Raw genomic sequence first — 26,734 nt, 5'->3', positions numbered from 1 at the left:
ATGTAACAGAACATTTCTCTTGTAGAGTAATCCTTTAAAAATGATATAGTTCGCAGGATGCAGTACACTAAAACTAGTTTATTAAAGGCTCCACCACTCAGAGGTGGACTAAGCGTAAAAACAATTTGCCCATTATGTGATAGCCATAAATTGTGGTGGTACCAGGAAAAATAAGGAAAAAAAGTTCGCATTCCAAGCTTTTCAATGGATCAGCAAAGTTTAAAACGGTAAAGAGCCAAAATAATACAGTAGCAATGCAAGTTTCAAGGCCATAAAGAATTTCAAAGAACTGGGTTACAGTTCTACAGCAGTAGAAATGAAAAATGGAGAAACACTTAAAATTTGTACGGAGTCTCTGATTAGACCACAATGGAGAATACTATGCATAGGTCTGACCTCAATAACTTTAAAAATGTAAAGCAGCATTGAAGAAAGCATATTAAAAATATACAAGAAAAACACCAGATACGAGGCGTTGAAACTATCAGAAAAGACCAGACTGGCTGAGGCTATTTTGTCTCAAAGAGGGAAATCAAGAAAGGAACTTGATAGGCCTTGTAAGTTATGAAGTCGTTTGCTAGGGGAAATGTAGACAAAAGTCAGTCATGAATAAACCCAATAAAGAATTCAGAAAAAACTCTCTGACAAGTGAGGAGAATATGGAATGTGTTACCTCGCGTAGTAGTTGACAAGATATCTTAAATATTAATTAAAAGGAAAGCTATAAGGGAGAAAGGAATGAAAGGATGTGTCAGTAGGTGCAAGATAAATACCAACTTAATCCAAATAGACCATTTGTCTACTTCTGTGCTGCACACAACTTGTAATAAATGAGAATCCATTTTAACTGTGGACTTCTCAACAGTGGCAAGATGTTTACCAGAAAGATTTTACAGTTTGTATGTAATTCACTGGATTAGATTAAATCAATTCTGACATAATTCCATACTACTAGGAATTAAATGAGCAAAATCAGCTTGGTGTGCTAAATAATGCAGAATAATCTCAAGCTATCCCATTTTTATCAGACTAAGATGACTTTTTTTTAAAAATGGGTGTTGGTTAGCTCAGTTGGCGGACAGCTGCTTTGTGATGCAGAGTAACGCTAACAGTGTAGGTACAATTCCCACACTGCTGATGTTAATGAAGGATGACATGGTGGCTCAGTGGTTAGCACTGCTGGCTCACAGCACCAGGGTCCCAGGTTCAATTCTAGCCTCTGGTGACTGCCTGTGTGGAGTTTGCACATTCTCCCCGTGTCTGTGTGGGTTTCCTCCGGGTGCTCCAGTTTCCTCCCACAGTCCAAAGATGTGCAGGTCAGGTGGATTGGCCATGCTAAATTGCCCGTAGTGTTAGGTGCATTAGTCAGAGGGAAATGGGTCTGGGTGGGTTACTTTTCGGAGGGTTGGAGTGGACTTGTTGGGCCAAAGGGCCTGTTTCCACACTGTAAGGAATCTAGTGATAGACTGTCCTGATCAACCTCTCCCTTCAGCTGAGAAATGGTAACCCTCAGATTAAACTACTACCAGTCACTTCTCTTTAATGAGTATATCCTGTGGTGACTTTACTTTTATTTAAATAACTTACTCCAAGGAAGATACCTATTCAATTATATTATATCAGAACCACCAATTATTGTTTTAAATAATTATATGTTTCCCCTGATCACTAGCAAGTTAGCAAAACAATGTTAATTTTCACAAGAGCATACTGATTTTAAGGTACACTTCAGTAGAGGGGAAAAAATCTGACTGCAGTTGATTGCTTTCCTCTTATCTGAATATTACAAGGTCTTACCCAGCTATGGCTGCAGAGAGAGCACAGCTATCCTCTTCATAGACTTCCCGTTTTGGCCGGTGAACAAACTTCACTGCTAGCCAATTTTCGACAGTTGAAGACTTGTCCAATTCAACCTGTCCAAAGTATGAACAAAACACAGAAATCAGGCAAATAAGTACCCTAAATTACAATTCAAATTGTTTCAGACCTCAGAAATATTAGTGAAATAATTAATAGTACCAGAGCAGTAATGGCCAGTCTGGTGCTTTTACTGGAAAAGACATTCCAGTCCTCTTAAAAACCATGCCAACTCAAAAGAAACAATGCTGCATCATTTTGACATCCTCTTCATGTCTGATTGTTTTTGTGACAAATTGACTAACTTAGATATAGTGTTTGCATTCCACCTCCTTCTCATCTCAGACTGTGGATTCTAGAGCCAGATTAGAAATTTGAAAAAGTACCTTGCAATTGGTTTTGCCAAGAAGATGCTCCCAAAATCATAGTGAAGATAGTTGGGATACTGGACAAGTTCAAATCAACAAAGAGGAGGAAGGCTTCATTCAAGTGTTATATAGGCCATCATAACAAGATGGGATACATTTAAAAGTACTGCGGGAAAGATGGTTGGAAATTACAAAAGCATTGGCAATAGTGTTCCAATTCTCCTTAGTGTTAAGAGAAACCTTGGAAATTGAAATTATCCTTGTTCAAAAATGTTGCATGGATTAACCCAGCAACTATAAGTCAATTTAATCTTGTTAATGGAAAAGCTTTTAGAAATGAAAAGCTGGGACAAAATTAACAGTCACTTGGTCAAATGTGCACTTACGAAAGTCAAAAAATATTATCAACCATTATCAATTCAAACAGAAGAATTTAACCATAGCTAACTTTCAAACTCTTATACATTGTGCTTCATTCAAAAAGAGACAGCTAGGTAAATAGTCACAGAGTCAAAGAGATGTACAGCATGGAAACAGACCCTTCGGTCCAACCCATCCAAGCTGACCAGATATCCCAATCTAGTCCCACCTGCTGGCCCATATCCCTCCAAACCCTTCCTATTCATATACCTATCCAAATGCCTCTTAAATGTTGCAATTGTACCAGCCTCCACCACTTCCTCTGGCAGCTCATTCCATACCCGTACCATCCTGTGTATGAAAACGTTGCTCCTTAGGTCTCTTTTATATCTTTCCTCTCATATCCTAAATCTATGCCCTCTAGTTCTGGACTCCCCGATTCCAGGGAAAAGACTTTGTCTATTCACCCTATCAATGCCCCTCATAATTTTGTAAACATCTATAAAAGTCACCCTCAGCCTCCGACGCTCCAGGGAAAAAGCCCCAGCCTGTTCAGCCTCTCCCCACAGTTCAAATCCTCCAACCCTGGCAACATCCTTGTAAATGTTTTCTGAATCCTTTCACATTTCACAACATCTTTCCGATAGGAAGGAGACCAGAATTGCACTCAGTATTCCAACAGTGGCCTAAGCAATGTCCTGTATAAAAGAATAAGGTTTAAACACACAAAATGCAGCTTGATGTTTGACATTTTAATTGTGATGCATAGCTTGGAGGAGGATTTGCAGCAGACAATTGCATGGAAAGAATTCAGGAGTCTGAACATCTATAGACAGATTCTTACATTAACATGTAGTTCACTCTGGCGAGATTTCTGTGCATGGGTTTGAACTTTCAAAAGTTTGAAAAATTCTCGGACTGTGATCTGACCATCCATTAATTTCTACAGAAAGAAACAAAACAGCAAAATTGTTCTTAAGGTGGTTTATACGAAATTGCACTTATTACAAGATGCCATACAGAAGTACATATCAGTATTTGTAGCTCTTTAGGATATTGTTCTTTCTTCTTAGCACATACCCATTACATTCCTTACACATTTAAGTGGCAAATTTCTAGTCGTAACTAGATTACACATGGTCTCATTATGTAAATCATGTTGAAACACTTGGTTTATTCCTATAATCCAAAGTTATAAAGCATGCACATGTTATGACATCTTGCAGAGTGCCCTTAAGATATGTGAAGTAGCCTATCAGTTTTAAGTAAGTATACAATGTGAGACATTTTCCACAAGCTAAGTTTAACATACATGTGAACATCGGAATTTTCCCAGTAAGGAATTTTAAGTCGTGGACTTAACAAAAGAATAGAATGACTATACCTCATGTAACTCGGATTCTTCTAAAATCACTAGGGATGTATTCAGGTTACACTTTGAATCTAAAAAGAGAGATAGAAATTGCACAATGAAGCTTCAGAATGGTCAGCTATAGATCAATATTTCTTTCACCTAAGTTAACAATATCATGGCTTACAAGGCTTTCTAAAGTGTTTAGCTGGTGCTATTATCTCAATTAATGCTGATTTTGCAGTTTCATCCCAGGTCACACAAAAGTAACTGCATATTGTGATGTCACATTATGCTAAAAGTACTGTCAATCTATTAGTAGAACTAATCTGACGTAATTTAGAAACATTTTGAAAAATGTTCTGAATATAGAAGATAGTCTGTCAACTATTCATAATACATATTCATGATTTTAATGACACAGCTAAATGCAATATCCTTAGGCTTGCATGACAAACTGTGTAAGAGGCTATACAAGGAAAATGCAAAGATACTTTAGTGTGATTTGGACAATTGGAGTGCATGGCAGATAAAGCATTATGTGGACAAATGTGAGGTTATCCATTTTCATAGTGGATACAGGAAGGCAGATTATCTGAGTGGCACCTTTTCCAAAGAGATCTGGGTGTCCTTGTTCGCCAGTTGCTGAAAGCAAACATACAGCTATAAAAAACAGTGAATGAAGCAAATCGTATTATTTCCTTCTTAACAAAAGGATTTGAGTACAGAAATAGGGATGTCCTGTTGCAATTGTACAGGGCCTCAATAAGACCACACCTCGAGTATTATGTGACTCCTTACTGGAGGAAGGATGTTCTTGCGATGGAGAGGGGGCAACAAAGTTTTACCAAATTGACTCCTGGGATGAGATGGACGATGGAGGAGAGATTGAGCTGGTTAGGATTGTATTCACTGGAGTTTAGAAGAATGGTGGACCAGAGGGAGAAGAGTTAAAATCCTAACAGTACTCAAAAGGTAAATGTACAGAGGAGGTCCAGAACTAGGGATCACAGTCTAAGAATATAGAGTGGTCCATTAAGAAATTTCTTCATCCACAGTGGAGAGTCTATAGAATCCTCTGCCACTAAAAGCAATTGAGATCAAAACATTCAAAATTAGATCTAGTGCTTATTAGAACTAGATACCAGGAGAAAATGGGTGAGAACAATTGTTGCCTTCAGCTGGATTTTCAAAAATGATTGGACTTGTGTGGATAACTACCATTTGAGTCAGGTACAAGAGAATATTCGGACAATCAAAAATTAAATCAGAACTGTTGTTTCATTGTTCCCACCTACTCTTCAAATATGAACTTAGGTAGGACAAGTTGACTTTCTGTCCCATTCTAAACCAGAGTTTTGGATTAGAAAATGAATGATTGTTCTAGTGAGCAGTGGAATGTTGTTTTATTACATTTACTCACTTTCTGCTTAAAGCAGAAGTAAAACCACATAAACAATAGCCTTGTCATGAAATGTAATACCATGTGCATAACTTGTAATTAAGCTAATGTAGGGGATGAAATAAAGTGTTAGTCCAGCCTACACAATGTTTTCCTGAAGGTCTTGAACACACTGGTATTTCCACACTCAAATGCATGATTTTGAAAGATGGTTCATACTTAATGTGAAACTTGGTCACTAATTTGTCTTTCCCTTTTCAAAGACTAAATAACAAACAACATAGAAGATACGAGTAGGCCATTTGAACCCTGAAGCCTGTTCCACTATTCATTATGATTGTGGCTGATCAGTGCTCAATGTCCTAATCCCATGCACTCCTCACTCCATCCCCCCCTCCCCCCCTTTACTTTTTATCCTTCCTGAACCTAACCAGTTTTGTCTGTTAAAATTTTACAGGTTTCTATGAGATCATCCCTCATTCTTCTAAATTATGAATTGTAAATTATGGGGTGGGCGGTGGTCCAAGGAATCACAGTAAGGGGCAAGATAGAACAGGATGGTTTTGAATCTGAAAAGATCAAGTTAATTATAAAAGACATACAAGAACAAGGCACAGAACTAAGTTACTCTGAAGAATTAAATTGCAAGGAATCTTACAGGTAAGGCTGATGAACTCAGGGCACATTTGAGAACACAGGATTGAGACATTACCACTATTAGAGTAACTTCAAGGATTGATGGAACTGGCAGCTCAATATTCTAGGTTTCAGATGATATAGGAAGGATACAAATAATCAAAAAAGGAGAGGGAGTGGCATTTTTGATTAAGGGAAACATTACTGCTGTAACTTCTGAAAAATCATCCGGTGAAAATATATGTCTTGAAATTAGGAGAAAAAAAATCGATACCTTGTTGGGATTGTACAATAGACATCCTAAATGCCAGAGGAAAATTGAGGAACCAATATGAAGGCTGTAAAAGTAGGTGATTTTGATTTTCCAGACATCTTGACTGGGACTGTCATACTGTTAAAGGTTTGGATAGCAAAGAATTTATTAAACGTGCTCAAGAAAATGTTCTTTATCAACATGTAAATGTCCCCACTTGACCTTCTGTTCGGTAATTGATAGTATGGGAATACTTTTGGTCTAGTGATCATAATTCTATCTACTTTAAAATAGTTATGGAAAAGGATAAGGCTTCCACAAAAATAAAGTTTTTAATTGGAGCAAGGCAAATTTTAAATGGTACAAGACAAAAATTTTCAAAAATTGATTGGATTACACTATTTGGAGGTCTGATGTTGGGGATAACAAGAGTTCAGAATCATTATGTTTCTGTTATAATGAAAGGCAAAGCTGGTAGGATTACTGAACAATGGAAGAAAAGATTGAGGATCTAGTCAAGAATTTTAAAAAGTTGTAGGTTAGATATGGACAACTGGATTAAAATGAATCTCTTGAACTTGATTAAGAGTGTAGGGGCATTCTTGAGAGGGAGAGCAGGAAGGCAAGGAGAGAATATCAGATAGCATTGGATTAGTCCTTAACCTTGTTTGACAAAGAGATTCTACAAGTACATTAAGAGCAAGAGAGCAACTAGAGAGAGAGAGTAGGGCCCCTTAAAGGTTAAAGGTAGTCTTTGTGTTAAACCTCAGGAAATGGGATAGATATTAAACAAATATTTCGCATCAGTTTTTACCATGGAGAATACAATAGAGCCTAGAGAACTCAGGGAAATACACACTGATGTTTTGAAAACAGTTCACATTACAGAAGAGGAAGTGCTGGAGATCTTACAAAATATAAAGGTAGGTAAATCTCTGGGATCTGATCGAGTGTATCGCAATGGCAAGTTAGGGAATCTACAACTATGGACAGGTACCAAATGACTGGCAGAAAACCGATGAACAGATAACAACTAATGTTGTGCTTTTGATTAAGAAGGTATGTAAAGAGACCTATGAGTCTGACTTCAGTTGTGGGTTAAGTTGTTGGAAGGTATTCTGAAAGATAGGATTTGTGTGCTTTTGGAGAAGCAAGAAATGATTAGGAATAGTCAGCATGGTTTTGTGTGAGGGAAATCATATCTAAAATTTGAATGAATACTTTTGAGGAATCAACTAAGAAGATCAAGGACAGTAGAGTGGTAGACATTGTTTACTTTGTTTACCATTCCACCTAGCGTTATGTCTTCTGAAAACTTTTGAGATATTATATTTAGCTCCCTCATCAAAATTTCAGTAAAGCCTTCCGTCTTGTAAAATAATTAGTAAAGTTAGATCACATGGGCTTCAGAGTGAGCTTGACCATTGGATACAAAATTGGCCTAACAGCAGGAGAGGAAGTGGTGGTGGAGGATTCCTTTTTAGATTAGAAGCTTGTGACCAGCAGTGTTCAACGGAATCAATGCTGGGTCCACTTTTGCATGTCATTTATATAAATGATTTAGATGAGAATATAGAAGGCAAGTTTGGAGATGAAGCCAAAATGGATGGTATTGTGGTCACTGAAGGAGGTCATCGAAGATTACAATGTTATCTTGATCAAGTGGATCAATGAACATTAGAGCAGCAGATAGAGTTGAATTTGTATAAATATGAACTACTGCATTTTGGTAAAACAAACTAGGGCAGGATTTATACAATTAAATGTAAGGCCTTGGCTAGTGTTGTAGAACAGAGAAATCTAGGGGCTCAGGTGTGTCATTCTTTGACACTTGAGTCACATGTACACAGGGTGGTGAAGGCAGCATTTAGCACGCTTGCCTTCATTATTCAGACCTTTGATTATAGGAGTTGGGATGCTGGTGAGGCCTCTTCAGGAGTACTGTATCCAGTTCTGGTCAACCTGTTATAGAAAGAATATTAAGCTGGAGAGAATTCAGAAGAGATTACCAGGATGTTGCCAGGAATAGAGGGGTTGAGTTAGAAGGAGAGGCTGGATATGCTGGGACCTTTTTCACTGGAGCACAGGAGAGGTTAAGGTGACCTTATAGAGATTATAAAATCATGAGGGGGTATAGATATGGTGAATGGCAGATATCTTTTCCTTAGGGGGTGGGATTTCAAGACTAGGGAGTATATTTTTAAGGAGACATGAGAAAGATTTTTTAAAAACCATGAGCAGCGTTTTTTCTAATATACCAAATGGTTCATGTGTGGAATGAACTTCCAGAAGTAGTGGATGTGGGTACAATTACAATTTTTAAAAAACATTTAGATTATTACAGGAATAAGAAATATTTGGAGGGATATGAGCCTGGTGCAGGCAGGTGGCACTAGTTTAGCTTGGGATTATGGTCAGCATTGACTGGTTGGATTGAAGGCTGTTTCCATTCTGTATGACTCTGACTCAAATCGCTCCTCATATGTCAATCTTACCACTGCAAGAATCAATTTGGTAAACCTTTGTTGAACTCCCTGTATAGTTAAAAGCATTCTTTCTTAGAAAAGGACACCGAGACAGCACACAATATTCACCAATGTCCTATTTGGTTGCAGAAATTATTTCAGTTCTTAAATCCTCTTGCTATGAAGGCCAATATATGGTTTGCCTTCTTTACTGCCTGCTGCATCTACACACTTCACTTCAGTGACTCATACACAGGACATTCAAGTCTCATTGAACAATCCCTTCTCTCAATTTACATTCAAATAATAATCTGCCTTCCAACTTATGCTTGGAAAGTGGATCATTTCACATTTATCTGCCGTATACAGAGGAACCTTGATTATCCAAATTTTGAATTATCCAAACAAGATTGCAATATTCCGATGTTTGGCTAAACTGTGTTATCTGGCATTTGATTATCTTAACAAAATATTTGCTGCCCATGTCGTTTGGATAATTGAGGTTCCTCTGTATACTCGAGTAATAGTCAAATATGTTTGACTACTTTTTAAAGGTTAAATTTATGGGGTCAACTATTACATAGATACTACTTTTGAGGGGCTGAAATTCATGCCTGTCAAAATTCATATCATATCATAAGCAGAAGTCCAATTGATCGTTAAACAAATAAAAAAAATTATGGTAATTATGAAAACCTGGAGTGGAACTGTGCCACCGTGGGCGGCACGGTGGCACAGTGGTTAGCACTGCTGCCTCACAGTGCCGGAGACCCGGGTTCAATTTCCGCCTCAGGCGACTGACTGTGTGGAGTTTGCACATTCTCCCCGTGTCTGCGTGGGTTTCCTCCGGGTGCTCCGGTTTCTTCCCACAATCCAAAAATGTGCAGGTCAGGTGAATTGGCCATGCTAAATTGCCCGTAGTGTTAGGCAAGGGGTATATGTAGATGTTACATGTAGGGGTATGGGTGGGTTACACTTCGGCGGGGCGGTGTGGACTTGTTGGGCTGAAGGGCCTGTTTCCACACTGTAAGTAATCTAATCTGTAAGTAATCTAATCTAAACAGCCAGCAGACTGCAAGATCAGGTGCAGAACAGAACTACTGGTAGATGGGAAAGCTGGAGCAGGACGTGATGGCCTGCACACTGACTCAAAGATTGATCTAGGATCGACTTTTACAGGAGATATATGGAAAGTTCCAGGTTATTTGGCCAAAACTAGGGGGTCGACTTTTACATGAGATCAACTATTATTCGAGTATATATGGTACACTACACGTAATTTGTAATTTTTCTGCCCGACCCAGGGAGACATTGAGGAAAGAGATCAATCTGAGATTGGTACAATTGATAACAGAAGTGAGTCAAACAGTCAGGGCTGGCAGGGACAAGGCGGGACTAATAAATTAAACTGCATTTATTTCACTGCAAGGGGCCTAACAGGGAAGGCAGATGAACTCAGGGCATGGTTAGGAACATGGGACTGGGATATCATAGCAATTACAGAAACATGACTCAGGGATGGGCAGGAACTGGCAGCTTCATGTTCCAGGACACAAATGCTACAGGAAGGATAGAAAGGGAGGCAAAAGAGGAGGGGGAATGACATTTTAGATAAGGGATAGCATTACAGCTGTGCTGAGGGAGGATATTCCCGGAAATACATCCAGGGAAATTATTTGAGTGGAACTGAGAATAAGAAAGGGATGGTCACCTTATTGGGATTGTATTATAGACCCCCTAATAGTCAGAGGGAAATTGAGAAACAAACTTGTAAGGAGATCTCAGCTATCTGTAAGGATAAAAGGGTGGTTATGATAGGGGACTTTAACTTTCCAAACGTAGACTGGGACTGCCATAGTGTTAAGGTTTAGAGAAATTTGTTAAGTATGTACAAGACAATTTTCTGATTCAGTATGTGGATGTACCTACTAGAGAAGGTACTCTTGGGAAATAAGGCAGGGCAGGTGACTGAGGTGTCAGTGGGGGAGCACTTTGGGGCCAGCGACCATAATTCTATTCATTTTGAAATAGTGATGGAAAAGGATAGACCAGATCTAAAAGTTGAAGTTCTAAATTGGAGAAAAGCCAATTTTGACAGTATTAGGCAAGTACTTTCGAAAGCTGACTGGGGGCAGATGTTCGTAGGTAAAGGGACACCTGGAAAATGGGAAGCCTTCAGAAATGAGATAACAAAAATTCCAGAGAAAGTATATTCCTGTCAGGATGAAAGGAAAGGCCAGTAGATATAGGAAATGCTGGATGATGAAGGAAATTGAGGGTTTGGTTCAGAGAAAGAAGGAAGCATATGTCAGGTATAGACAGGATAGATCGGGTGCATCCTTAAAAGAGTTTAAAGGAAGTACAAGTATACTTAAGAGGGAAACCAGGAGGGCAAAAAGGGGACATGACATAGCTTTGGCAAATAGTGTTAAGGAGAATCCAAAGAGTTTTTACAAATACATTAAGGACAAAAGGGTAACTAGGGAGAGAATAGGGCTCCTCAAAGATCAGCAAGGTGGCCTTTGTGTGGGGCCGCAGAATATGGGGACGATTCTAAATGAATACTTTGCATCAGTATTTACTGTGGAAAAGGATATGGAAGACATAGACTGTAGGGAAATAGATGGTGATATCTTGCAAAATGTCCAGTTTACAGAGGAGGAAGCGCTGGATGTCTTGAAACAGTTAAAGGTGGATAAATCCCCAGGACCTGATCAGGTCTACCCTAGCACCTCTCATTTATCTGAATTAATCTCCATCTGCCACTTCTCAGCCTATTGGCCCATCTGGTCAAGATCCTGTTTTAATCTGAGGTAACCTTCTTCGCTGTCCACTACACCTCCAATTTTGGTGTCATCTGAAAACTTACTGTACCTCTTGTGCTCACATCCAAATCGTTAATGTAAGCGAGAGAAGCGAGAGAAATAATTGCTGGGACTGTCGCTGAGATATCTCTATCATCGATAGTCACAGGTGAGGTGCCGGAAGGTTGGAGGTTGGCTAACGTGGTGCCACTGTTTAATAAGGGTGGTAAGGACAAGCCAGGGAACTATAGACCAGTGAGCCTGACCTCGGTGGTGGGCAAGTTGTTGGAGGGAATCCAGAGGGACAGGATGTACATGTATTTGGAAAGGCAAGGACTGATTAGGGATAGTAAATATGGATTTATGCGTGGAAAGTCATGTCTCATAAATTTGACTGAGTTTTTGAGGAAGTAACAAAGAGGATTGATGAGGGCAAAGCAGTAGATGTGATCTCTGTGGACTTTTGACAAGGCTCCCCATGGGAGACTGATTAGCAAGGTTAGACCTCACGGAATACAGGGAGAACTAGCCATTTGGATACAGAACTGGCTCAAAGGTAGAAGACAGAGGGTGGTTTTTCACACTGGAGGCCTGTGACCAGTGGAGTGCCACAAGGATCGGTGCTGGGTCCACTACTTCTTGTCATTTCCATTAACGATTTGGATGGGAGCACAAGAGATACAGTAAGTTTTCAGATGACACCAAAATTGGAGGTGTAGTGGACAGCGAAGAAGGTTACCTCAGATTAAAACAGGATCTTGACCAGATGGGCCAATGGGCTGAGAAGTGGCAGATGTAGATTAATTCAGATAAATGAGAGGTGCTGCATTTTGGGCAAGCAAATCTTAGCAGGGCTTATACACTTAATGGTAAGGTCCTAGGGAGTGCTGCTGAACAAAGAGACCTTGGAGTGAGAGTTCATAGCTCCTTGAAATTGGAGTCGCAGGTAGGTAGGATAATGGAGGAGGAGTTTGGTGTGCTTTCCTTTATTGGTCAGAGTATTGAGTACAGGAGTTGGGAGGTTATGTGCGGGTGTACAGGACATTGATTAGACCACTGTTGGAATATTGAGTGCAATTCTGGTCTCCTTCCTATTGGAAAGATGTTGTGAAACTTGAAAGGGTTCAGAAAAGATTTACAAGGATGTTGCCAGGGTTGGAGGATTTGAGCTGAAGGGAGAGCTGAACAAGCTGGGGCTGTTTTCCCTGGAGCATCGGAGGCTGAGGGCTGACCTTATAGAGGCTTACAAAATTATGAGGGGCATGGATGGGGTAAATTGACAAAATAGACAAATAGATAAGAGGGGCAAAGGTTTAGGGAGAGAGGGGAAAGATATAAAAGAGACATACGGGACAACCTTTTCACGTAGAAGGTGTTACGTGTATGGAATGAGCTGCCAGAGGAAGTGGTGGAGGCTGGTACAATTGCAACATTTAAGAGGCATTTGGATGGTATATGAATAGGGAGGGTTTGGAGGGATATGAGCCGGGTGCTGGCAGGTGGGACTAGATTGGTTTGGGATATCTGGTCGGCATGGACGGGCTGGACCAAAGGTTCTGTTTCCATGCTGTACATCTCTATGACTCACTCAGCTTGTCCAATGCACACGGTGAAATTTTTGAACCCTCAGCAAAGCTAACCATTCACCTAGTTTTGTGTCTTCTGAAAACTTTGAGATATTATATTTAGCTCCCTCGTCAAAATCATTCACATTAATGTGAATAGCTGGTGTCCTAGTACCAATTCCTGTGGTATCTGTTATAGGAAGGATATTAAGCTGGAGAGGGTTCAAAAACGATTTACCAGGAGGTTACCAGGAATAGAGGGTTTGAGTTATAAGGAGAGGATGTGTAAACTGGGACTTATTTCACTAGAGTGTAGGAGGTTGAGGGGTGATCTTATGGGGAATATAGCTAATGTGAATAGCAAAAACAAAGTATTCCCCCGAGGGTGGAGGATTTTGAAACTAGGGGGAATATTTTTAAAAGGTGAGAGGAGAAAAGTTTTAAAAGTGACTGGATGGGCAACATTTTCACACAGAGTGTGGTTCATATGTGGAAGGAACTGCCAAAGGAAGTGGTAGATACGGGTACAAGTACAACATTAGAAAGATACTTGGATTGTACATGAATATGAAAGGTTTAAGGAATATGAACCAACTGCAGACAAGTGGGACTAGTTTAATTTGGGAAACTTGGTCAGCATGGTAGAGTTGAACCGAAGCATCTGTTTCCATGCTGTACGATTCTATTACTCTAAGACAATATCAAGCGAGTAAAAGCTGATCTTTTGTAACCTCAAAATCCAGAATTGGCGCTTCAGTAAAAAGGAAGCAATCTACCACTTCTGGAAGTACCAAAGGTTTGATACAGTGATAGTGAATGAATAGCAATACATTTCCAAGTCAGGATGAGTCGTGACCTAGAAGGAAATACATGTGGTAATCTATTTATTGCCTACCCCTGGTTGTGTTCCAGCCAAGAAAGGCCAACTACTTAACGTGAGATTGAAGTCAGAGGTAGGCTAGACCCTGTCTGAAATTAGTTATTTTCCTTTCTTTACTTCTAAACATGAGGTGCACGTTGACTAAAAGATCACAACTTACTGGCAACATCTGCAGAGGCTCCATCTCCTTTGGTTGAATCTAAGGAACTATTACTATCCAGGCTTTTTGTCGTCATACTGAGTTGGTTCTCTTCCACGACTTTATGATCTATGCCTTCCCATTGCACAACAGGAGCATTGTTGGCCTATATTAAAAATATTTCCAAAGTTACAGTTGCCATTTAAACATCTGAGGACTCAACTTGATGCCATTAAGAAATATTTATTGCACAAACAGTAGAAATTTTATTATTGAACTGAAGTATACAGTTGAATTAAACTGTTTACTAAAAGGAATTTGTTCTGAACAGTACACATGATTTTATGGAACTGGTGGAGATAAGGCAAAGTAAAATTGTATACATGGGAAAATAAACAGTAAAACAGCCTAAAGTTATGTAGAGGATATCATTCAAAGGAGGAGTCCATAAAATTACCGCAATGCAACATCTCACTATTGTGGGAGACAGGAAGTGGTAGTAAGGAGGATAAGCTGTTATTCAATTTACAGTCGGCACTCGAAGAGAATTTACACATTGCATCTCCTTTTTTTCAGATGAGGACCACTTTTTATTAGCTTTTCCAGAAGTTTACATTGCTCAATCTAAATTCCAACTGAATAAATTGAGACATTTTGTTTAAGACAAAAAAAAACTCATTATCAAAGGAATCACATACTAAGCCTTTGTCCAGAAGATAAAATGTTACCACCATAGGAGAGGCATTGTACATGGGATTTTAAGAAATCCAGGCAAACAATTATTGTGGAATTTATTTTTTTACCTCAGATTAATAAGAAAAAAAAGGTGAACAGAAAGGATAACTATTTATGTCGAATGTCACTTGCAACCAAAATCAATTATTCCAGAAGCTCAGCTGCTTCACTCCCAGAAAGGTATAGACTTCAGATAGCTTTCTAATCAAGTTTGTCCTTTCACCCAATTTATCTCACATGCAGACTATTAATATAATCAATTTTATGTTAGACAATACTTCTTGTGCACATTCTTTTTTTAAGTTACCTTTTGGCTTGAAGAATCAGTATCTTCAGGACCCAAATTTCTCATTTTCTTTTTGCTGCATGAATTTCTGTTTTCCTCCACTTCGCTCCATGATCGTTTATGGTAAAGCTTTTCTTCTACTGATTTCATCATTTTCAAACCTCCAAGAGCAGTACCTTGAGAACTTACAACATTCTCATTCTGTTCAGAAGAAGCTGAAGCTTCTTTTCCAAGTTGTTCAGAGATGTCGAGGCAGGTCAAATCAGGGGACTTCAAGGACAGAGATGGTTCAGATTGATCAAATATTTTTTCTATGTGGTCATGATCAGTTACTTGGCTTTTGTTCTGGATATCTGGGGTTTTTTTTAGGTCAATATTAAGTCTTAATTTATCTGAATCCGCTTCAAATTTGTTTGACTTATACATGGTACTCAGAAGTGAGTCAGAGCCAAGATGATCTCCGAATGATTTTGCTACATGCTGATTTGAACTTACAGCTTTATATAAATTCTCTCTAATAGGTAATTTAGGAGGAAAGATTCCTAGAGAAAGGTTGTATTTAAATGTGCTGTTAATAAGTGAACTTTGCTTTAAGAGTCGTGACTTTGCATCCAAGGTTTGATCATTTGTAGAACCTTTTTCATCCACTGGAGGCCTTTCTGAGACAGAGTCGTAAGTTACACTGGTCACAGTGTTCAATTTTTGAAGTGATTGCATATTAGCAAGACTGGACTTTCTGGATTGATTATGTCCCATATGTTTATTGGTTGTATTTTCATATTCAATTATATCAGTTATAATATTTCCAGTTTGGGTATCACTAACTTGATGCCTGACTAATTCTTCAGAAGCTGCCTCCCTACTTTGATTGACCTGACACAATATTTCCTGAGCTTCAAGGTCATTGTTACCTTTCAGGATAGGATCCAAAGAGTTCCCCTTGCTCAATACAGATTCTTTGATTTCCTTCCTATTCAGATTTTCATTTACACACATTGAACTGACACATTCTCCATCTTCCTCTGTCTTGACTTCTGTATTTAGAACAGTGATTTCCACGCTCCTGGTTAAAGGATCAGAAGTACCAACTGTATGAACAGCTTGATTAACATTACACGCAGTGTTTTCGACTGTGGTTTGTATGTTGACAAATTTCACATTGCTTGAAAGGTTACCAGAACATTTCTGCCTTTTTTCAAGCTCCAGCTGGAAAAGTTGGCGATTACTGGAAACATCACACTTACTGGAAATGGACATGCCACCAATTTCACTAACTGGTGTAACTTGTTCAGATACTGTAATCTTATCTTTGGGGAATGGTGGCAAAACAGACCCATGAGCAGTAAATCTGGAAGTCATGTCATCTGAACCTAATGACTCACTTATGGCCGATACAAATCCATCACACTCAGCAGCAACTGTCTGGTTTTTGGTTATGTCCATATTGTTGGCTTCTGAAGACCTCGTGAATTTATCCCTGGGAAAAGATAATGGAGAAGAGCCAGCATCCATCAGCTTGGGAATCATTCTCGGCAAACTCAAATCTTCATTTCTAACTTCCCCAATACTTCCACTGACAACTGGAACTGTATGGCTTTTAGTTATGTCCATGTCATTTGCTTCTGAAAATGCCAAAATGTTATTGTTAGGAAAAGATGACAGAACAGAGATAGAGGCATTCCCAACGGAAGTCTTTTTAGCTGATCCCACTGTATGTCTCGCAACGTACCCCAGGTTTTCACTCTCAATTGCAACTGTATGACTTTTGGTAATGTCCATATCATTTGCTTCTGAAAAGACAACAGTCTTATCACTGCAAAAAGATGATATAGACTGAGGCACATGATGTTTAGAGGTCATTCTTCGAAAACCTAATGCTTCATTTGTAACTTGTCCAAGATCTCCTCCATTAATTGTAACAGTATGGCTTTTAGTTATGTCCATATCATTTGCTTCCGAAAATACCAGGGTCTTATCATTGGGAAAAGTGGACAGACTAGGCGTGGATGCATTTCCAATGCAAAACTTTTTATCTGGACCCACTATAGGCCTTGCAACAGGCCCAAGGTTTTCACTCTCAATTGCAACTATCTGACTTTTGGTAATGTCCATATCTTTTGCTCCTGGAGACCCTGTGAATTTATCCCTGGGAAATGATGATAGAGAAGAGCCAGCATCTGTTAACTTGGGAATCACTTTAGGTAAACTCAAATCTTCATTTCTAACTTTACCAATATTGCCACTGATGATTGGAACTGTATGGCTTTTTGTGATGTCCATATCATTTGTGTCAGAAAATATTAATGTCTTATCACGAGGAAAAGATGTACATAAACTTTCTGTCCAATTTACAACAGGCCCAAGGTTTCCTCCATTAATTGTAACAATATGGCTTTTAGTTATGTCCATATCGTTTGCTTCTGAAAATACCAAAGTCTTGTCATTAGGAAAAGATGACAGAACAGACATGGATGCATTCCCAGTGGAAGCCTTTTTATCTGAACCCTCTGCATGACTTGCAATGGGCCCCAAGTTTTCACTCTCAATTGCAACTGTATGACTTTTGGTAATGTCCATATCATTTGCTTCTGAAAAGACGACAGTTTTATCACTGAGAAACGATGATATAGATTGAGGCACACCATGTTTAGAGGTCATTCTTCGAAAGCCCAATGCTTCATTTGTAACTTGCCCAACGTCTCCTCCATTAATTGTAACAGTATGGCTTTTAGTTATGTCCATATCATTTGCTTCTGAAAATACTAAGGTCTTATCATTGGGAAAAGAGAATAGAACAGGGACGGATGCATTTTCAATACAAATGTTTTTATCTGGTTTCTCTATGGGCCTTGCAACAAGCCCAAGGTTTTCACTCTCAATTATGGCTGGATGACTTTTGGTTAGGTCCATGTCAGTTGTTTCTAAAAACCCCAGGGTTGCTTTGCTGGAAAAAGATGGCTGAGCACATGGAGCAGTATTCTCAACAGAAGTTCGTTTCATTGATCCCAATGCTTCATTTGGAATGTGTCGAAGATTTCCACTCTCAATCGCAACAGTGTGGCTTTCTGTTATATCCATATCATTTGCTTTTGAAAACACAATCGTTCTATTACTGTGAATGGATGTTGCAGACTCAGGGACAGAGTGCTTGGAAGACGTTCTAGTAAACACTAATGCTTCATTTCTAACTTGCCCAAGGTTTCCATTGTCAATTGTGACAGTATGACTTTTAGTTATGTCCATATCATTTGCTTCTGAAAATACCTGAGTCTTATCATTGGGAAAAGTGGACAGTACAGGCACAGTTGCATTCTCGATGCAAATCTTTTTATCTGGACCCACTATAGCCCTTGCAACAGGCCCAAGGTTTTCACTCTCAATTGCAACTGTATGACTTTTGGTTATGTCCATATCATTTGCTTCTGAAAATACTACTGTTTTATCACTGGGAAAAGATGACAGAACAGATGCAACAGTGTTGTATCTCAAGGACAGTTTCTTCGGAGCCAATGTTCCAGCTGTAATTTGTCTAGCATTTTCACTGTCTATTTGAATTGTATGACTTTTTGTTATGTCCATATCGTTTGCGTCAGAAAATATCACAGTTCTATCATTTGTAAAGAAAGAATTTGAACCCACTGTCCGATTTGCATTTGCACCAAATTTTCCATTGTCAATTGGAACTGAATGACTTTTCGTTAAGTCCATATCATTTGCTTCTGAAAATAATATTGTCTTGTCACTGGGAAAATGTGACGATAAAGACCCGACAGTACTCCACCTCGAAATCAATTTTGTTGAAGCCGATGTTTCATTTTCTACTTGATCAATGCTTCCATTGTCAATTGTGATGGTATGGCTTTTAGTTATATCCATATCATTTGCTTCTGAAAATACCACAGTCTTATCATTGGAAAAAGGTGGCAGTATTGGTCCAGGTAAAGTCAGCCCAGAGGTCATTCTCGTAAAACCCAAAACTTCACTTGCAACTTGTCCAGTGATTTTATCATCAATTGTGACTGTATGGCTTTTAGTTATATCCATATCATTTGCTTCTGAAAATACCATTGTCTCATCATTTGGAAAGAATGACAGAACAGATCCAGCAGTACTTTGTCTCAAAGTATATTTATCTGAACCCTTCACTTCACTTCCAACCTGCCCAAGACTTCCACTGTCAATTGTGACTAAGTGACTTTTGGTTATATCCATGTCATTTGCTTCTGAAAATATGATGGTCTTATCACTGGGAAAAGATGACAGATCAGGCACAGATTTGGAGCTCAGTTTACTTGCAACTAAAGCCTCATTTTGGTAAATCTTGCTACAACATCTGTTATCAGAGAATAATTTGTCTTCATGAGGAGTAAAGGAGGGCATTATTGATTTATCTTCTTTTTGAATTGAGACAGCTGCCTGTTGATTTTGATTTGTGAAGAGTTCTACCTTCCTGACGTCAATAGATGCAGTATGACATCTGGTCATATCCATATCATCTTCTACAGAAGGTGAAACAGTTTTATATTGAGAAAAGGGAGAATGAGTTGAACTTTCAGTACCTAAGCCCTCTACATTGTTAGAGACTGTTGTTGAATGAAGAGTGGTAACGTTTCCCAAGGCAAAATGGTTAATAGCAACAGTATGACTTCTAGTAAGATCCATATCGTTGTCTTGGTCTAGAAACATCACTGTTTTGTTTGAATCTAAATTGTTATTAGAATTAATTTTCATTAAGTCCTTTGTTGTCCCAACGTTTTTAACTGTTCCACAAGCTGAAAGAACACTAATGTCTTTCTGTTTCATGATCTGTTCCTCAAAAATGGAAGTCATTGATGTCATTTTATTTTGGTCTGTGTCACTCTGCTTTATGCTATTTAAGAACGTTTTAAAATCTATTGTCTTTTGCTGTTTAGGAACCTCATTTTGTCTGGTAGAGCTGAAGGACTTATGAGCATTCTCATTCTCAGTGTCAAAACACACAGTGGTATACACTGGTTCTGTAGAATCAATTCCAGCCAAAAAAGACTTGAAGTCAATTTTCTGAGAATGTGTAGTTACAGCTGTAATTGCAGAAGACTGGACTGTCTCTTCAAGATCGCCTTGTATTTCAACTCCAGAAATAGGGAAGTTTTGATGTTTACTAACAGTCTTAATATGTTCACAGTGCTGTTTAAAAATGGGAAAATAAATACATTAAAACTCAAAGATTAGACATTTTGCTTCAAATGCTGTTCTTGATTTTAAAGAACTAAAATGGAATTGGAACACATTTGCCAGAATAAAAAAAACTTTCTATAAAATTGCTGTAACTTCAATATACCAGAAATGGACCAAATTAATTCAAGCATGCTTTGTTAAAATTGTTTGGAAATTCAGTCACAGTTACAAAACGTATGACCATAATTCTTCTTACTCTTCCTTTGAATAAAGACAAACTGTTAGGTTTCACAGTTGAAGGTACAACCCTAAACAGACATCAGTACTTGTATCAAAGACAAATGCTGATTTACCTCAATTTGTTGCAATGGGATTCGGAGAGGTGCATGAAGTAGTGCATCCATTCCTTTGAGTAGAAAAAAAATACCAAGAATCAGTATTGCACCATCCAGAAGATAGCTCTAATTCATTAGATTATATCTAACATGAGTGTACATAGGTAGATGGAGCATAAAGCTTAAGTGTAAAATATGCTTGTCACAGAGGACTCAAATACAGAGTTGCACAAGAACATGAAAGTCAAATCAAAGGGATTGCAAAATTTTCAACAGAAGCAGAGGACATGGCAGAATAAACAGTGAAGTATGTGGAAATGAATAGTTTGAAGCACTTGCTGAACTATTTTGATTCTAATTAATTAATTCTACCATGGTATCGAAATGCTTCATCACAACAGTCTAGACAGTGGGATCAGCTTGAATATTACATGGGTATAGTACAAGATTTTTAAAAGGCATTAATCTGCTTAGTGTAGCAAAAGGAGAGATTTACTACAGTCAAAGACATTGCTTATTAGAAAGGTGAAGAAAACTTCATTCAAAAACTAGAAATGTTGATCAGGTATTTATGGCAACATGCAATTCAGATGTGCTGAAACGAAACAAACTGCTAACATGCACAATAGACCTTAAACAAGTAATTAGCTTGACAAGATACTTTTTTTTTGTTTTATCAGCTAAATTGGGATGGCCAGTTTTGGCTTGGGATGGCACCACATCTAAATTTCTCTTCCTCAGGAGGCCAGTGAAAAAACTTCAGAAAGATAAGGACTGCTGCAACAGCAAACATGAATTTATTCAAAAAAGATTTAAAAGCAATAAATTAATCATTTGAATGGTTAATAGAAATTACCATTAGAAAATGGGAAGTAGACAAACCTTAAAAGTAAAGCCAATATTCGCATTTATGGTTAAGAAGCAGATCCACAATTAATGATTAACAGGGGATGAAGCAATGACTTGGATTAAGCTAAGCAGTTAAGTTTAACTAATGCTGACCCTTGGGTCATTTCTAGTTGGTAATTCACCATACCTGATTTGAACATGGGTATCAGAAGTGAATGGGAGAAAGTGAGCACTGCAGATGTTGGAGATCAGAGTCGAGAGTGTCGTGCTGGAAAATCACAGCAGGTCAGGTAGCATCTGGGGAGCAAGAGAATCAACGTTTCAGGCATAAGCCCTGGATTTCTGATGAAGGGCTTATGCCCAAACGCTGATTCTCCTGCTCCTTGAATGCTCCTGACCTGCTGATATCAGTAGTGAACAGATCTATAGACTTCGGTTTCCTCCTTTCTCAGCCTGCTTTGCCTCTCCCACAATCTTACCCTTTTTCCTCTTTATCACCACTACCCTTCTCCATATAGCCTCACTCTGTTGGTCTAAGAAGAATCACGACTCAATGTCTCAAGCTGTTTGTTGTTTCTTCTGAATCTCCTGCTAATAGATTCACGAGTAAGCCTGCAGGAGTGCACAAGGGAGAGAAAGGGTCTCTAATTGGAGCACAAGCTCCTTGCAAAATGCTTCACTTACACTTATCTGTTTATAACTTCAACTTCAAACAAAAACAGAAATAAAATGAAACATTTCAAAAACAAATCTTTCACTTTATTTCGTTTTTAACACTTAACCTATTAATCATAGCGCAAGGCTTAAACATTCCCTGCCCTATGTCATAAGCAAGACAGGGCGACAATCTGGAAATTTAGCTTTGATGAGCAAATGCATTTCCTATCCGCACAGAATGGCTATTCAGATCTTCATTTCATTTACAGAAAAATGTTCATGAGTTAGCCAGTCATATACAAACCAAGGGTCTGAACAGACAAATGAGCAAGTCATGATGCATTCACGTAAACATGGAGGCAGCATTTAGAATTAGACACACACTAAAGCTAGTTCCAACAAAGCATTTAAAGCACAAAATGTACAGAACAATGAACATAAAGTAGAGACAATGAGACATGCAAATAATCTAAATAAAATGCAGTTAAGTGAAATGTAAAAAGAGGCAAGAACTTTTCCCTCATTCTATATCATGTGCTCTCAGAAGTGCTCTATGTCAGATTGCAATAGTTCAAAATGAATATATAAAACCCTTCCAAAAAAAAGGGAGAACTTACATATTAAAGGAATGATTGAAAGTGGATGTGTTTACTCACCAGCAATGCTGTAATTTGTATTTTGTGGCATCAAGTCCCTACGAAATAAAAACATGCTTTTATTGCATTACATTACATACCTCTAAAGCAAACAAATTTATGTTTAGCTTTAATTGTTGCACTTGAGAAACACACCTCCTGTATTCCACATTGTAGACCATCAAAATGGCACAGCATCAAGCTACACGAAAAAGAAAGCAGAAGGACATTCTGCTAGCTACACGTTTCATGATAGTTATCCACAGGATAGAAGGAGGCTGTTTTATTCAGAAAGAAAACAATTCAGCAAGAGAACAAAGAAGGGTTCACAAATGGTTGTAAAGACATCCTTGAATTCACTTGTATCCATTAATATCAATATTCTGACAAAAAAATAACACAATCAGATCCATTCTTTTTTCTTTCAAATGTTTCCTACAAACCTTTCCATTTTATTTACTTACTCAATTTCATTTTCAAATTTATTCTTATTTCCACCACACTTCCAGGAAGTGCATTCCAGATGATAACTTACTTCAATTAAACAAAAAGAGAAAACAACTCTTCATGTTACTTACTTCATTTGAAAACTATCTTAAATCTGTTCTCCAGTTATTGACTCTATTGTCAACTGCAACCTGTTGCCTCATCTAATCTATGAAAATCCTTTCTAATTTTGAATGCCTCAAATCAAAATTTCCATTTAAAACCATCTGCCAAAAAGGAAAACAAGTCCAGTGTTTCTTAGTCTTTTCATATGAATTAAGTGTTCATCCCGATCCAATTCTCGTAAATCTCCTCTATACCATCTCGTAGATCTTGACATTCTTTCTAAAGTAATTATGTCCATTATTGGCCACAACACCAAGGCTAGGCACAGTGTCTTTTTATAAAATAGTTTTTCATGACGTCTTTTTCATTTTCCATGCTCTAACTATAAAATTAATTGTCCTGTACATTTTTTCTTAAAAACAACTTGATGCAACATTTTCTACCACCTTCAAAAGGCTTGTAGGCGCACATGCCGGAGACAATGGCCCAGTGATATTATTGCTGGACTATTAACCCAGAAATTCAGTAAATGATCTGAGGACGCAGGTTCAAAACCCACCACAGTAGACGGTGAAATTTGAATTCAATAAAAACGATTTGGAATTAAGAATTTACATGATGACCATGAAACTATTATTAAATGTCAAAAAAAACCCACCTGGCTCACTAATGCATACAAAAAAAAGGACAAATCCAACTTGACCAATTGCCGCCCCTTTAGTCTACTCTTGAACATCAGTAAAGTGATCGAAGGTATCATCAACACTGCTCAGCACTAATGTGCTGAGTGACATACAGGGTCACTCAGCTACTGATCTCATTATAGCCTTGGTTCAAACATGGACAAAATAGCTGAGATGAGGTGAGACAGTGACAGCCCTTACCATCAAAGCTGCATCCAACCAAGTGTGGCATCAAGGACCCCTTTTAAAGGTGGTCCGGAGTCCGTGTGGGATGAGTTGGTTATGGAGGCAGGCACTGAGCAAGCAAATGTGGCTGTAGTAGCGAGTCTGTTTCAGGACATGGTTGAAGAACTTCAGGGCCGAGGAAATGACCTGGGAGTTGCAGTGGGAGAGGGACTCCCTGAGATTCTTGTAGAGAGAGGAGGAAAACTTCTTCAAGGCAGGCATCCTTGCAAGAGGATTCGCAGTAGGGTTAAAATCAACTGGGTAAAAACAATGACTGCAGATGCTGGAAACCAGATTCTGGATTAGAGGTGCTGGAAAAGCACAGCAGTTCGGGCAGCATCCGAGGAGCAGTAAAATCGACGTTTCGGGCACTTTCCAAGACTTACCTTTTTTTTTAAAAAAGGGTTGATGTAAAAGATGCCAGAATGGAGGCCAAGTTATGTATGACATTTCCATAATGCATGGAATGAGCTGCCAGAGGATGTGGTGGAGGCTGGTACAATTGCAACATTTTAGGGGCATTTGGATGGGTATATGAATAGGAAGGGTTTGAAGGGATATGGGCCAGGTGCTGGCATCTTTTACATCAACCCTTTTTAAAAAAAAGGTAAGTCTTGGAAAGTGCCCAAAACGTCGATTTTACTGCTCCTCGGATGCTGCCTGAACTGCTGTGCTTTTCCAGCACCTCTAATCCAGAATCTGCAGTCATTGTTTTTACCCAGTTGATTTTAACCGTACTGCGAATCCTCTTGCAAGGATGCCTGCCTTGAAGAAGTTTTCCTCCTCTATCTACAAGAATTGGGTTGGGATATCTGGACGGCATGGACGGGTTGGATCGAAGGGTCTGTTTCCATGCTGTACACCTCTATGACTCTAATACTTCATCAGCCCAAGAAAAGACCCAAGCTCTGGTACAGATGTGGGAGCCTTTATCTTCCAATGGACGTAACCCGGTCCTGACTTTAGCCCAGACTTGGTGTGCCTGGAACACAAATTCTTCCCTTCTAAGATGTATGCCCACCTGGGGGAAATGTCTAAGTACTATGCCCAACTTTTCCAAGTGCTCATTATTGATCTTTCCTGTTATTAGCATGTCATCGAGATCAATGGTGACCTGGGTTAGACCTTGTAAAATGTTCTCCATCGTATGTGGAAACATTGAGCAGCCTGACAATACCCCAAATGGCAGTGTCATATATTGGTACAAATCCTTATCAGTATTAGTTGTAGAAAGTCTCATATAACCACAATTGCAAGTACACATAGCTCAAGTCCAGCTTCATGAAGGACACCCCACGGCTAGCTTTGACAAGCCATAAACAAATTCTCTTACATTTAAGGCAGAATTTTACTGTGTTTGACGTTGAGCAGATTTACCAAAATTTAAATCAATGAAAATCAGAGAGCAAGCTCTCTAGTGGTTGCGATCATACCCCATATGACTTCATAACTTTCAGGTCACAAGTGGATGTTCACTGATGATTGCACACAAGTCAGTTTCATTTGCAACACATCACATATTGAAGCAATCCTTAGATGTTGGAAGATCTGGCCAAATAATGACCATTCCCAATAAGAGAATCCAATTATACTCAAATGGCACTATCAGTGAATCCTCCACTATCAAGAGTCTGACATGACCATCAACCAGAAACTTAACCAACCATGCGAGTACTGTGACCACAAGACAAGTTCAAAGGCTGGTTATCCTAGTTGAGTGTGTGTTGCTAGAAAAGCAGAGCAGGTCAGGTAGTGATAGAGGAGCAGAGAAAAAAAAAATCAACGTTTTGGGCCAGAGCCCTTCACCAGCAATGAGGCTGGAAGCTTCGGGGGTGGAGAAATAAAGGGGAGGGGTGAGCCTGGGGAGATGGTAAGCAATGAGGCTAAGAGTGCAATAGGTGAATGGAGGTGGGGCTAAAGGTGATAGGTCGAAGGAGAAGGTGGGGCAGATGGGTGGGAAGGAAGATGGACAGTTCGCAGTTTGGTGAGCTGACCTCTACACCGCTGAAGCCAGGCGCCAAATCGAAGACACCCCCTCCTATCGCCCCCTCCACCATGACCTCACACCGCATCACCGAACCATCATCTCCCAGGCCATAAACAACCTCATCACCTCAGGGGACCTCCCACCCACAGCTTTCAACCACAAAGTTCGGGAACCCCGCACCGCCCAATTCTACCTCATACCCAAGGTCCACAAGCCTGACCACCCCAGCTGACTTATCGTCTCAGCCTGCGCCTGCCCCATCGAACTCATCGCCACCTAACTCGATACTGTCCGATCCCCCCGGTCCAGGAACTCCCCACATACGTTCGGGACACCACCCTGCACCTCCTCCAAGACTTCCGTTTCCTCTGCCCCCAGCACCTCAGGCAGTCCCTCTACACCTCCATCCGCCATGACTAGGGCCTCCGAGCCCTCATTTTCTTTCTGTCCCACCAGTACCCTTCCACTGACACACTCATTTGTTTGGCCTCAACAAGTTCTCCTTCCAATCCTCCCACTTCCTCCAAACGAAAGGGATAGCCATGGACACCCG

At 39.2% G+C, this 26,734-nt stretch overlaps 1 protein-coding gene across 7 annotated transcripts in view; it reads right to left on the bottom strand.

The window, feature by feature from the left end:
• knl1 (kinetochore scaffold 1) overlaps window positions 1-26,734 on the bottom strand; it is a 128,052-nt gene that overhangs the window by 60,769 nt on the left and 40,549 nt on the right. For all 7 annotated transcript variants that reach the window (XM_072569310.1, XM_072569314.1, XM_072569309.1 and 4 more), the window contains 7 exons: window positions 22,756-22,793; window positions 20,612-20,664; window positions 15,123-20,267; window positions 14,102-14,246; window positions 3,970-4,028; window positions 3,430-3,528; window positions 1,798-1,913 (listed from right to left, as the gene is read on the bottom strand). In XM_072569310.1, coding sequence (XP_072425411.1) covers window positions 1,798-1,913; window positions 3,430-3,528; window positions 3,970-4,028; window positions 14,102-14,246; window positions 15,123-20,267; window positions 20,612-20,664; window positions 22,756-22,793 — 5,655 coding nt within the window. The remainder of the gene's footprint in view (window positions 1-1,797; window positions 1,914-3,429; window positions 3,529-3,969; window positions 4,029-14,101; window positions 14,247-15,122; window positions 20,268-20,611; window positions 20,665-22,755; window positions 22,794-26,734) is intronic.

This window comes from Chiloscyllium punctatum, chromosome 4 (genome assembly GCF_047496795.1).
Source record: "Chiloscyllium punctatum isolate Juve2018m chromosome 4, sChiPun1.3, whole genome shotgun sequence".
NCBI lineage: Eukaryota > Metazoa > Chordata > Chondrichthyes > Orectolobiformes > Hemiscylliidae > Chiloscyllium > Chiloscyllium punctatum.
This window is presented reverse-complemented; position numbering and strand designations above follow the sequence as displayed.